Here is a 14212-nt window from a genome sequence, read left to right on the forward strand (position 1 = left end):
TTTCTCAAGCCGACAGGCTGCCGCGACAGACTTCTCGCAATTTTCAAAAGGCCCCTTTTGGGGCCACCGAAGTGATGCCTCGGCAGTGCTTGCATATTGCTTGCCACCCGCGGAACCTCTTTGCAGTTGTTATACCAGAGCCATTCTTTAATGCCGACAGCCGTGGCTTGTTACACATGATCGGAGCACCCAGGAAGCAGTTAAACGAGAGAGCACAATCAGCAGCCGGGCAGAGGAAGGTGGTGGGGAGGGGCACTGGCCTCCCTGCCTATATCGTTTTCTCACATCACCTCTGCAACGGAAGCATGTGTGCTACGGAAGCAGATGAGACTGCAAATAAAGAGTGCATTGAATGTGGAGAAGTTGCAGAATATGAACGCCTCTGTTATAGAGTGAAGCATGGAGAAGGAACCGACCGTTCCGTGGCTTTCTTTCACACAATCATGAGGCAAATCATCAGCATCAATCAAAACATTTGCTTCATTATGTTACATTTGGCAGACTGCAATATATTTGGATAAAAATGATTGTTTTGTGGCACAAGGGCCAAGAATGGCCAAAAAGTGCCAGGCTAGTGTTACTACTGAGTTGGCAATGTGGTGATGAATTACGAGAAGTAGATGCGACGTGGCTATAAAGGGGCCTTAAAACAGTCGCTGTAAAGTGCGTAAAATGTATATGTAATAAGATTACGGCAATGGCTAATGAAGTATACTATGAACATAAAAAATACATTGAAGAAGGATGATACACAGTCTACGTTCATTACAACAGACAAGGTACAACAGAGTTTCGGATATAACGGACCATATTTCAACTTAAGTTTGCACTACCTATTTTATTAATGCAACGAAGTTCGCTTTGAACGGACTGTGCTGCAACAGACTATCGGCTACAGCAGACTAAATTAGTGGCAATTTTTTTTAAAATTGGGTGTATAAAACAAACATTTGCTGTGTCGATAGAGGCTGACAACTGACTTGCGAGGGTCAGCCAACAATCACGGCTCAATATCGTCTGCGCGAGAGAGGAAGGCGGGGCGGAAGCGCGCCGTCTTTTTTCGCGCCCGAGGCACAGGAGGGAGGCAAGGAACAGGGGCGGGTTCTAATTCGGTGGCTGCTGCTTATGGCATGGCCGCGCCTTATATCTTGAAACCGCTCTGCGATATGGACAAAGTGCGCACAATGCCGGTAGCTTTGTATGCGCTGTGCTTTCGACGTTAACTTTGTGTTAAAGCGAGAGACAACATGAAGGTCAATTCACTTGCTGCTGCTACCGTGCTTCCTCACTCCAATGTTTTCACAGCAACTTTCCGGGGTCATCGAGCGAAATGTGTTCATGTTTACCTGTGCGCGCATAACATAGTGTTTGTTAATTTAGTTAGTAAGCGAAAGTTTACGTCTTTATGCGGCCAATAAAACTATTATCCTTACTTCGCATAGCTGTCTACTAATTTGCTATTGCAATCGATGCAATCGTAACCTTTTTTTTTCTTTTTTTTTTTTACGTTCGTCACTCACTTTTGTTACACATCACAACCAAAGTTTTGGAAGTGAGGCATTTCGGATATTACTGACTTGCGATAACACGGACTATTTTTGTCAGATTATCAGGGTCCGTTGTAACGAGAGTCAACTGTAGGTGCCATAAGAACCCGCATATAATACGTACCCGCATATAGTATGAGGTCAAATTTCTGGGACGCGAAATGGAAAAAAAAGTTTTATCCGCGCATAATACGAGTTAGGAAAACTCGAGGAAAACATTTATTCAAATTGCACTCTGCACTTCAATCGCTATCTTGCTCAGCTGTGCTCTTCTAGGATAGTTCCTTGTCGGATATGTTTTCCCAGAGGTACTCATCCTCCGTGTCATCGAGCGCGTTTGAGATGCCGCACTTCTTGAATGTGCGACGCACAAGGTCCTCTGGTATGCTGGCCCGTGCATCCACAATCCACTTGCATAGCGCGGCTGGCGAAGCCCGCTTCAGCCGCCCGGTCGGCGTCACTGCAGGCTCACCTGAGCGCATCCGATCTGCGTAACAACACTGCTTGACCGTGTCCTTCAACGGCTTGTTCACACAAACATCTAAAGGCTGCAGCTGAGACGTCATACCACCCAGGATAACGACAAGTTCAGTGCCGGATTTGCACAACAGCCTCTTCACTGAGTCAGCCAAATTGCAACGAAATGCGTCCAGCACGAGGATGGACGGGAACGACAACAGTGCGCCAGGCCGCCTACACCAGACGGACTTTATCCAGTCGAGCACAAGATTCTCGTTCATCCAGCCTTTCTCATGGCATCTCACGACCACATTTTTTTAGCAGCTCCTCACCTTTAGGCACTGTCTTGCGCTTGAAAACGTAGGACGGGAACTTGCATCCGTCTGCCGTGCACAACAACATGACACTAACTTGCGTTTTCTCGTTGCCAATGGACCGGACATAAACTTATTTAGAGCCCTTTCGTGCACGGTGAGGGGTGATGGCACGTCCACATAAACCGGCGTTTGGTCAGCATTGCCGATTTGCCCTAGCTGCAAGTTCTTGGACTTGCGCAGCAAAATAATGTGGCATTGAAAAGCCACAAGCAGCTCTTCGAACGATTCGAGCAGCATTTGCAAAATCGAAGTTCGGCGGCGCAAGGATAATCCAGCACGGCACATGTAGCGATAAATCCAGTGCTTGCTTGCTTTGAAGGCGGAGCTCAGTAGCCCTTTTTCTCTTGCAAGCTCCTTAGCTTTTGCCTGCATAAGCTCCACACTCACAGCTAGATGCGCGGCTTGCTGTTGGCGTACGAACTCCGTCAGGGCGAGTTCGATTTCCGAGAATGTCCCACTCTTCGGGCCGCGACGGCTTCTTCGCGTTCCACTTCATGCGAAAAGGTCTTCCTTCTGTCGACGCCAAACTGCCTCCCGGCCGCACTGTTGCCGATGTCCTGTGCGGCTTTCTCTTTCTAACCTTTCTCTTGAAAGCAGCTGAGTACTGTTTTCGTGGTCCGGACATCTTGGTCCTTGAATGCAGAATAAAAAAGATGCACTTCGCGACACGTGGTTTCTACTTGTGCTGCCAAGGTGCGCACTCAACAATAAAGAAACGATGCTGTAGCCACGCAGCAATAATGAAACCAAAACTTCTAGCCCAAATTTTTGACTGAAATTTTTGTTCAGATCCGCATATAGTAAGAGGCGAAAATTTGGGACGCTAATAATAGGGAAAAAAATCTCGTATTATATGCGGGTTTTTACGGTACTAAATATGTCAGCAGTAAAAACTTTGAGAAGCACTACTACTTTGACAGAGCCCTTGCAACCAAAGGACCTGGTGTCATGTGCTATACAGAGCACTACTATCACAGCATCATCCTCTGGCAAGAGGATCCTCTACAAATTTCTAATAATAACATGCAATACAACAGCGCTCAAGAAATATAGAACTGCTTTGGTGTGAAACAACGGTTTGGCATAAAGAAACATTTCTGGATGGAGTGGGATGAGCTGGCGGTATGCTAGAGGACAGTTTCTTTCAGCTTCTGCTGCTCGACACTACAAGAAGACATGGAGGACAATCAGCCTCTCACGACTACTAGAGATTGGAAGTTCATCAACAATCAGTAGGAAATTATGGATGCCACACATGTGTCCTATTCTGAATCAACAGAATATGACAGTTCACTGTGTTTTCGTTGTGGAGGGCCATAAACCTAACTTTGAATTAATTACAGGAAGCTTATTACAGTCGAATCTCGTTCATTCGAAACTTCCGCTTTATTCGAACAGACGCTGTGGTCCATCAAAGTTATGTGTTCTCTAATGGGCGAAAACGCATGGTAATTCGAATGCACAAGCATTTGCGACGGTTAATTCGAACATACTGTACCCCAACAATGCTCTCAGCAGCGCGCCAAATCACACGGTGGCGCCTCCGATTACTAGCATTCCTGTGACCCGCCACAGAGGAAAAACTTAGGAGAGACTTCTCAATGCGGTACGCAAAGAAAAAAAAAGTGGTCGAAATTTCACCCTCTCACATCGCAAGGCCACCGTTTCTATGTCGCGCTATAATGCCCCAGCCACACTAGCGGCAAAATGTGCGCAGTGGAAGGAATCGGTCCTGGGCAGATTTCTTGTGGCTCGCCACTAACTGCGTCAATTGGCACCTCCGCATTCATCGCTGGGGCAACCACAAGAGCAGTAGTGTCAGCCAACGCCAATGTCTCAAAGTCACCTTCTACCTCTCGGCCAGCAACTTTATGAACAGCCTCGTACAGATCGCTACAAGTCCGGACATCGTAAGGCTGGTCATTGTCAGGGTCGTTGGCGACAGCAGGGGAAAAGCCGGCGTGCGCAAAGCAGTTGGCAACCTTCGAAGTTGCGAGTTCTTTCCATGAAAAGTTCAGCAAGTGGATCGCCCCAAGCAAATCAATGTTGTACCTATAGCTGGCGTCATACGCTATGAGCATGCACTGCAAAAGAGCCTTGCGGTACAGCTTCCGGGTGGTTTCAATGATGCCCTGATCCATCAGTTGCAGTACTGCGGTTGTGTTTGCCGGAAAAAATTACGCAGCGATTGTCTTAAGGTTGTCGATCTTCCCTGGGCTTGGACAATTGTCAATTATGAAAAGCGCCTGCCAATTCTTTGCGTCGAACCGTCTATCCAAAAGGTGCATGTAGTCTTCAAAAATAGCAGCAGTCATCCAGGCTCACTTGTTACTTCTGTAGATGCATTCCTTGGGAATGGTTGCATTTTGGAAGCACCGCAGCTTCTCCTTGCCTGTTGCATTGGCACCAAACAGCACCGTGACACGCTCCTTGCTCTGTTTTCCTCCGGATGACGATCTGCCAGCGGTAATGAATGTGCGATTCGGCAGCATCTTGTAGAAAAATGCAGATTCATCTAGGTTGTAAATGTCTGTCTTCATACTTTTCAAGTAGAGCTTGGACCCAATGTTGGCGCCATACGTCTACAGTGTAACGGTTCACGGCTGTGCTTTCACCAACGATCGACTTCGAGGTCACGCCATGTCACTTCTCGAACCGCTCAAGCCAGCCATTGCGGCACTTTAAATCTTTATGGCCCATTTGGAGAGCAAGAGCTCCGGCTTTTGCAGTAAGTGCAGGTCCATGTATGGGGAGAATTGTACTCCTGATGTTCTTCAGCCACTGTAGAAGTGCACCTTCAATTTGGGGATACTTCAAATCGAGATTCCGCTTTCTCTTCGCCGAGGAGCTCTTTTCAGAGCCATCCAGCACAGCTTCCTTGTTTTTCAATACAGTTGATGTCAGTTTTCTGCCTGCCACCTTTTTCCACTACCTTTATTAGCAGAACTTTCTGTTCCAAAGTCAGACACTTTTACCCGGAGACTGACGGATCCATTTATCACTGTAGACGACAAAAGCACATGTGAGGCACGCTAACAAAGCACTCTGAATAACACGTGATCGCATGTACGGCAGCAAGGATGCAAACGCATGTGCCGTCGGTACCAAAGTGACTGAATGCGGTGGGCGACGCAGAAGGCAGAAGCTTCAAAATGTCATCAGGGCATGTCTCTTTACTTGTCTGTGCACGCTGGTGATGGTGATGGTTGCAATGGCAGGCCTGGCATCGGCTTCACGTGTAGAGGAATAAAGGCGATCGGAGTGGTGGAGACCAAGAAGCAGGAATTGTGGAAGGTCACCCGTTGGTGGAAGATTGTGCTCGAGAGGGCAGGCTGGAAGAGGGCAGCTTTGGAGGAGCAGCAGCGTCGAAACTGGCAGCGAGGAGGCGAGGAGTTGACATGAAGGAGAGCGAGAGGAGTGACTGGCACCCAAACGACTTGCAGACTGGAGAGCAAATGAAGAGGGGAAGGCAGTGGCCGCTCTTATAGGGGGGCAGTGCAGAGGTCATGGAAGACTACAAGAATATCGCGCTGGAAAGTGCTGCAAATGCCGTGGCTTGAGTCTGAGGTTGTGTTTGTTGTGCTCTAGAAACGATTAGCCGCTCATTGTGAATACGCAGCGCGATCTTGAAAACTGAGTGGTTTTGCAGTAGGGGCATTATCACTAGGCAATTTTTTCTCGAAGTTTGCAGCCGTGAAGTTTGCAAAACGAGAGTTTTTCGGGGCACCGTTGTCGACACTGTGCTAATTCTACGATTCAAGTGTCGATGTTCACGCACCGTCGTGCCACTGACAAATGTCTACAAACCAAATTCAATGACCCTACCACACATTTAGACTGTTTGTCTAAAGTTGGATGGCGCAAATCGAGCATGACCGGCTCGAGAAAATCACCGGGAAACACCAGCTTGCGTTGACCCGCCATGTTTGCAGCCCGACAGGCGACGCTCAGATTCTTCATGTTTTCGGCAAGTCATCAGTCGATTTGTACTGTCAAAAGTGCAATGAAGCTAGGGGAGTTGCTTTATTATGATGCAGGCCAATTATGGCGAGCGGTGAGCAAATTTAGACCGCCTTCCCCAAAGCAGTCTTCCCTATTCGTTAATGTTCGACACAAGGAGCTACATGTCACTTATAATCAGAGGGACACTCCTTTTATGCTTTTTGGCACATTCCAGGGCCAGAAGTGCTCCTTAGAGCGGTAAAACTTTGCTCATCGAGTGCACCTCATGGAATGCTACGGCGCAAGTCTGCCCACGGTTTTTCAGCCACTTTTTGGCATCGAAGAGACCGCAGTTTTCTGATATTGCAAAGCGCCAGATCGCTTGGTACCCGTTACTAGGCGGTCATCGGTTGTGGGCTTGGTACTTTTTTGGCCTGTTCTGTGCCTGCATGAGACTAATTCGTCAACAGTATTAATTTGACACTGCACGTACACAAGGGTCACCACCACTTGGCAGCAGCAATGCTTCCACTTGCCACTCTGCTCTAAACCGGTCAACTCTTCGTGCGCTTTGAATAACACAGCTTAAAATGCATGCATGTGGGTGGAGACCAGAAGAAATTTCAGATAAAGCAATATTTTGAGTAAAGCAATTTCTTTATAAAGAGAGATTACCGTATCTCAACAACAAAACCGTTGCTCTTCCAGGGTAACCACTCCCCCAAGAACTCCCTTCATATTTTCATTTGCACACAGCGAGACCCGTTGATTTACAACAAGCACCCTTCAACTGCAATGTTCTCTGATCATGTGCTGTCCAGTCCCAAAAGTGCCCCGGCGACCTGCTCAACCTGGTTTGGCATCCACGCCCGCACAGCAAGCTGTTTGCACACCTGGAAGGTCCACGGGCGACCGTCGCGCATCTCGGTGCACACAAAGCCATCTGTTGTCACCGTGTTGGTGAATGTTGTGCCAGGGGGCAGCTGGCTCATGTCGATGGCACGTCCAAAGTCAATCAACTGCAGGCACCTGGTCCCCTGCTCAGTAAATCGGTCGAGGAAGCCTGCCTTGCTTGGGCTGCACAGGAAACATGGGGAACGGCTGTTTTGGTAATGCACAAGAGTAATTCACTAATATAGCTGAAGCTACTTTCCTCTTTATTGTCTCTTTAAGGAGACCCTAGATTTCTGAAAGAAAAATATAGCATGTCCCCCCACGTCCACAATAAGAAAAAATGAGACGTGGAGAATTTACCTTCACAGAATGGTGACTTTTTTTTTAATCTCTCGTAATAAAAGCGGTGCAGCGTCACCACCATTTGTTCTTCATTTGCCAACAAGGCACCAAGCATACAGGGGTGGTATTCTCGAGTGATCCCTTAGAGATACTATCACTTCTGCAATATTTTACGTTACTCTGCACGAGAAGTATGTGCCGACAGTGTTCCTGGCAACGGGCGAGCTTGGCACAGGGCCATAAACGCTGGCGGCAGCATATGCCGCTACACCCGGTACCAAGTCACGTGAAATTTCAGCAACGTAGTTGCCTAAGGCTGCTGCTCTAGGTTCCTAGATTAGCACAAAATGAACCCACAGCAACCTTCATGAACACAAGCTCCGTCGTTATTTTGTGATGGTGCTGACACTGCCTGCCTGTGACAGCCCTGATGGTAGGCTTTTGTCAACACCACGAATGCAGTTTTGGTTTCGTATTTGATCACAATGTGTAGGCAATTTTCTGGGCCCATTTCCTCTGCAAAAATATGCAAGCTAGATTTGGGCAAATACGGTATTCACATAGCACCAGTCAAGTTTTCAGCTGCAACTACCATACTTATCGCACAATGAGTGCATCTGCATAAAAAACACACCCACAACTTTGCTCCTCAAGATTTTGATATTTTTCGCTCTCATAATAAACGAACCCCCAACTTTGGTCCCATGCAGTGCCACAAACGAACAACCACAGTGCAGTTTCCTGAGGCTCTATTCTGGACATTGCAGAAAGCCACGATTCTGAACATTCCAACATGTTTTTCAAGGCATGATGCAATAGCAACACATACAAAAGTGTGCTGATGGCCCCTAATATGCTTTCGTAACATGACGCAAGCGTGAGGCAAACGTTTTGCCAAAGAAACTGGAATGGAGACAATGGAGACAACCTAATGCTCTTAACAAAGCAACACAGTTTTCTTTTTCAGTAAAATATTAACAGTCACTTAAGTATCCTTATGTGATTTGAATGCAGAAGCATTCCTTAGTGTCACATGTCATGACGTGGCATGTGACATGACGTCATATATGTGCATCCCGGAATCGATTTTGCTTCCAATTATCAGGAGACCAGGATATGCAATGTCATACATTTTCATATGTTCTTAACAACTCTGCCTTAATCCGCCTTAAGGGGCGACGCAGGTCTTGAAATCTATAAAAAAAAAAAAATGCAAATTTTCTAAAATCTCGATTTTGAAGTCTTCATTGTCCAAAGTATTACAACACAAAGTATTATTGCTCAATTACTTCTCGAAGTATTATAGAAACGGGAATTTGTAGGCGTCTGTGGGCCGGAATCGAAGGCGCAGCTTGAAAATTCGCCCTAATTTCAAGCCGCCAAAGCTCCAGATGATGCAGGGCGATCCCTGCCATCTTGGTCTCGTTTGAAAGCTGGTTTCCCGTACTTCATTTTGGCGCCTTTCAACACGACGAAGGTATTCTGTGTGCGACAGCATCAGTGATGTTTTCGAAGAGTGAAATTCGGAAAGAGTGACGCTGATTGGGCGAAGCGCACGCTTCTCCGAGGCGCAGCTCTCCCATTGGCCCTGGCGTGCTCCTCCTCTTATTCTCGAGCCAGCGCGGCCATGTGCTGATGGCGTGGTGCCTTCGTGTCGTCTGCGTGCATCTGAGGCTTCTCTTTGTTGTGCAGTGTTTCGTGCCCCACAGCCTCTTCTCGCATCGTTCATGTAAATATTTTCATCGTTAATTTGCTCCCTTTTAGCTCGCATTTTCGTTACTACGTTTATTAGCCAGGCTGCTGTGCGTAAGTGTTTCTGTGCCGTTATTCTGATGGGGCGGGATTCGCATTTGAAAGCAAGCATGCGGAAAGTGGTAAGCAAAAGGAGACATGCTTAGAATAAAATAACTGCATAGTCGAAAACAACTACGGCAGCTTCGGTGTCACTGCAAGCCACAGTACCACCTATCGACGCCGCTGCACGAGGCTCACCGGGAATGGCCACATCGGTGTTGTGACAAGCGGCAGTACCGCAGTCTTCCAGGGCTGCTGCGCCAAACTCATCCAGATAGTCAAGTTTGGTGTTACCGCAAACTACCGTACCACGGATCGATGCTGCTGTTGCAAGCTCCTTGAGAAATTCGGTGTTGCCACAAGCCACGGCACTGCAGGTCGACACGGCTGCTTCAAGCTCCTTGAGACCGTCAACTTCGGCATTGCCGGTGGGCGCAGCTGGACCAAGCTCGCATGCGCATCACATAGACACGTCATTTGACACGGAGGCTGAGTGTGCGGAGCGCGAAGAACATGCAGACAACATGAAGTCTCCCTTGACAAAAAAGTGCACAACTTCGTGGAAGTTCGACCTTTTAGGCGTCGGCTCGGTGAGTGACAACGATGGTCGCGGCACGGAGTACATCATTGTGGACATGAAAGTTTTGCAGACGATTTTCATGTCCACAACATGCAGCAAGTGTGGGATGGCTACTGTTGCGCTAAAAAAGTGCGATGAGAAACAGTACGGCCTAGCGGTGAGGCTACTGCTCACGTGCTCAAGTTGTGATTTCGTGGAGTGGCACTTTTCGTCGCTGCAAGTCACCGCACCATCAAACATCATGCCCTTTGAGGTTAACCTCAGGGCAATAAAAGGCATACAAAATTTAGGAAAAGGAGCTACAGCCCTCGCGGACTTTTGGGCCACCCTGAACCTTTCCCACTGGGGCCTTCACCACAAGACCTTCAGGGGACACATGGAAACCATGGTGCGAGCTTGCCAGACAGTAGCTACAGCCACAAAGGCAGCAAGTGTGGAAGTAGTCAGAACCATCTACAAGGACTTCCTCAACCCTGTAGGAAACGTGGACGTCATTTTTGATGGCACCTGGAAAACCCATGGCCACAATTCTAACATAGCTGTGGGATGCATTATTGAACTTTACACAGGCCTGTTGTCCAGGATCATGTTGTCCTTTCTCGGTATTGCCGTGGCTGCCAAGGAGCACCTGACCCCAATGATGGTGGCCACGGTGACTGGGCTATGACCGACAAGTGTCAAAAAAACATTGACTGCAATGCCGGATGGATGGACATGGAAGCAGCACTGATCCTGTTCAGGCGGTCCCTGGAGAAGAAAGGGCTGCGCTACACAACAGTTCTGTCTGATGGCGACAGCCGCACTTTTCATGCATTGACTCAAGACAGCATCTACGGATACTCAGACATTGTAAAAAAAAAGGATGTCTGAACCATGTCCATAAGCGAATGGGGACAGCCCTTCGCACCTTGTTGGAGAAGAAAAAAGCCCAAGGAGAGTCTCTTGGTGGGAAAGGTAGACTTACCCAGGATAAAATAAAAATTATGGGTATGCTCTGAGGAGCCACAGGCATGATGTTCCTGCAATGCAGAAGGCAGCGCAAGCCACACTGTCGCCCATGACTTCAACGGACGAATCCCCTGATCACTGTCATTGTCCTGCAGGTGATGACTCCTGGTGCTTCTTTGACCATGCCCTGGCCATCCAAGATGAGCCATCACCGCACAAAAACCCTCTGCCAAGGTTTATTCGCAATGCGCTAGAGCCAGTCTTTGCAAGACTCGGTGACCGGGCCCTCTTACAGCGCTGTTGTGATGGCATGACGCAAAGTGCCATTGAGTGCCTGCACTCTGTGATTTGGACCCAGAGATCCAAAAACAGTCATGACTCAGTACTGGCTGTGGAAAGGGCTGTTGCTGAAGCAGTGTCGTGCTACAATCTGGGAGTGACACAAACCAGCAAGGCTGCTGCAGTGTAGCTTGGCTATAGTCCTGGCAGCTCCCTCATTCGAAGAAGCCTTGAAAAGGACAAACAAAGGCTTTACAGGTCTAAGAAAGGTCAACAAGAGACTGAAAAGGTGAAGAAGAGAATGGCCAAGAAGCACAAGCCCGACAGGAGGCAAGACTACTGCCCAGGTATTGTATGAACTAGTGAGAGCATTCAAAAGCTTGAAAGTGACTTACTGGGTGTTTTTTTCGTCAAGTGCCTTTGCCTTATGAAAGGTTTGATAAACTTTCGAGAAATTGATTTCGGTAAATTTGACGTTCTTGCGCTCAGCAACACCTGGGCAGCATGCCAGAGCCCAAAAGCTTTCCATCTGTTCAATAGAAAAAAAGAGCTAGTGGCAGTAAAACTTTAAATGCAATTTTCTCACCTTTCTTTTTTTCGTCAAGTGCTTTTGCCTTACGGAAGTTTTGATGGTGTTTACATCAGCTGATTTCAGTGAACTAGGTATCATATTTTTTAGTAATATCTCGGCTATATCCTAAAGCTTTCAGTGTTTTCTTAAATGTGATAGGTTATTAATTAGATCAAATGTAGGCTAATTACTGCCACATAGGTTTTTTTTCTGAACTTTGCTATTTATTTGTGATAATCACAATTACTTTATTGGTGTTTGCTCAGCTTTAGGATATGCAGTGGGCCTTTGGAAATGTCTACATATTCTTAAAAACACTTTATTTTAATGAGAAATTATTTAAAAGGTCTGTAAGAAATGACCTAATTAGGAATATTGTATTCTGTTATATCTTTTTTTCCAGGTGAGATATCTTATCTAAAAACATATTTGAAATCAGCATTCTACAATATATCTCACACAAAATTTAAGCAACGTATTTCGAAAAATTAAAAAAAAAAACAGTTTTCAGGACCCTCATCTCCCTTTAATTCACTTCAATCCACCTTGCTATAATTTGTACTAACCTTATCATTCACTTTACTCCACCTTAAGTCACCTTGTTCAAACTTGTTTTAACTTTAATTCGCTTTACTTCCTTGTAATTCATCTTAATTACCCATAATTACTACAAATAATGTTACATCATTTACCTACTATCTTTTGTGTTACTACTGACATCACACAAAACGCTTGTCACATCACATGATGTGATGATTTCTGGTACCACTCATTCTCTACAACACTGGATTTTCTGCCTCACAGGACATATAATGCTTTTGCATTATATGTGGAACAAAGCAGGTAATGCGAAGTACACGATTAGCCTGTCAAAAATGTCTCCCGCTTTAATCATCTGCTGTATGACGCCGTCATCTGTTTTGTTTGTTTCTATGTGTGCCTCCAAGAAACGGAGCGAATCACTGCATATTGAAACCAACCCGCTTGTTTTATACCTTGAGACAGTATATGCAACTAACCAGTGCTGAGCAACCATTGGCAAGGATTACAAAGTCAGAGTCGGTGCCATTGCTAACAGCGGCAAAATGTTTCAATTAAACACACGGCATCGATCAGCAAGAAGCTTGGCAGAGAACGTTGAAGTAGCTAGGCCTAGCGTTGCCATGGTGTGGCTACGGCTGCCAGCGGGTCTGCGTGCGAGCGCCGGCTTGAGACAGCATGAGAATCAAAATGGCGGTGGTGGTGGCTTCGATTATTGCCATTTCGGATGCGGTCACGGCAAAAAGTCCAGAAACTTGGACAGCGAAGATTTTCTTGTGTGCAAAATTTAAGCCGTTCTTATACATTGACTCTATGGGGTACCGTGACAGTAACAGAAGTCACTAACCCATCACTAACAGAAGTTATCGGTGATGTGCGCCTGTGCACAAATTTCCACCAGTTTTTTTTTTCTTCCTTCCTTCCTTCCTTTTTTTTTTTTTTCTTCGGGCACAGCATTCAGGAGTCTGTCCCAAGCTCTTCCTCTATGATAGGCTGAGAGGAACGCTGGTCGGAGGTGCTGCCACATGATTTGGTAGCTGCAGAGAGCGTTGTCGGAGCGAAGTATATTCGAATTAACTGTCGCAAATGCTTGCCCATTCGAATTATCAGGTGTTTTCGCCCTTTGGAATATGCATAGCTTTGACGGGACCACACCATCGGTTTTAATAAACCAAAAGTTCGAAATAACGAGCTCCGACTAATATTTTTCTTGCACTGAAGGCAGCACATACCCCTTTGCTGCCTGGAGTGCGCAGAGGGATATGCATAGCCCCACAGGAGCAGGTAGTGCCATATCGTATAAGATAAAGCAACTATAATTATTTCAATGGGTAAATGGCACTAGTAGTTCGAGTTGTTTTACTTATTGCTGTGTTTTTCAGCTGTCGTCACTCTTCAAATATGTCAATTTCGTTGCTCTTTTGCCATTAATGAGTTGTCCAGCTAGTGCAAAAATTACTTCTTGCACACCAGCAGTGTAGTTAGATCAATTGTCAGGTTTGAGGCAAGAGTGAGCCATTGTTTTCAGCTACCTGCAACTATGCTGAACATAGTGGCTGCTACAGAAACAGCCTGACATACCTATTCTTTCTGGTCTTGCTGGGCAGACAGCTCATCAATGGGAGGAGCTTTCGCAAGGGATGGCACAGTCTAGTATATCACAAAAGAGGAAGCAAGAACTGCTCAATAATGACACGGGTGCCAACAGACGTTCGGTTCAATGGGCAAGGGCACTAACAGTGCACCACTATGCGCAAGAGGTGCCAATGGTGCTCGACGACTTTACGGAAAACTGCACAAAGCTTGTGTGTAGAGCGTGCCAAGTACCTCTTTGCATTGCATGCTTTGAACCCTTCCATAAGAAGCCGTAGTCACCTCAGGGCCTGAAAGAAAGAAGCCCAAGGTGTGCAGAGGGACGCGTGTCCCCCCTTCACTCATG

General features: G+C 46.7%; 1 protein-coding gene across 3 annotated transcripts in view; it reads right to left on the reverse strand.

Moving 5' to 3' along the window:
• Positions 1–14212, reverse strand: part of LOC139048144 (mitotic checkpoint serine/threonine-protein kinase BUB1-like) — a 373386-nt gene that overhangs the window by 23144 nt on the left and 336030 nt on the right. For all 3 annotated transcript variants that reach the window (XM_070522664.1, XM_070522663.1, XM_070522665.1), the window contains one exon: positions 7219–7402. In XM_070522664.1, the coding sequence (XP_070378765.1) occupies positions 7219–7402 (184 nt within the window). The remainder of the gene's footprint in view (positions 1–7218; positions 7403–14212) is intronic.

Source organism: Dermacentor albipictus, chromosome 7 (assembly GCF_038994185.2).
Source record: "Dermacentor albipictus isolate Rhodes 1998 colony chromosome 7, USDA_Dalb.pri_finalv2, whole genome shotgun sequence".
NCBI classification, from domain to species: Eukaryota; Metazoa; Arthropoda; class Arachnida; order Ixodida; family Ixodidae; genus Dermacentor; species Dermacentor albipictus.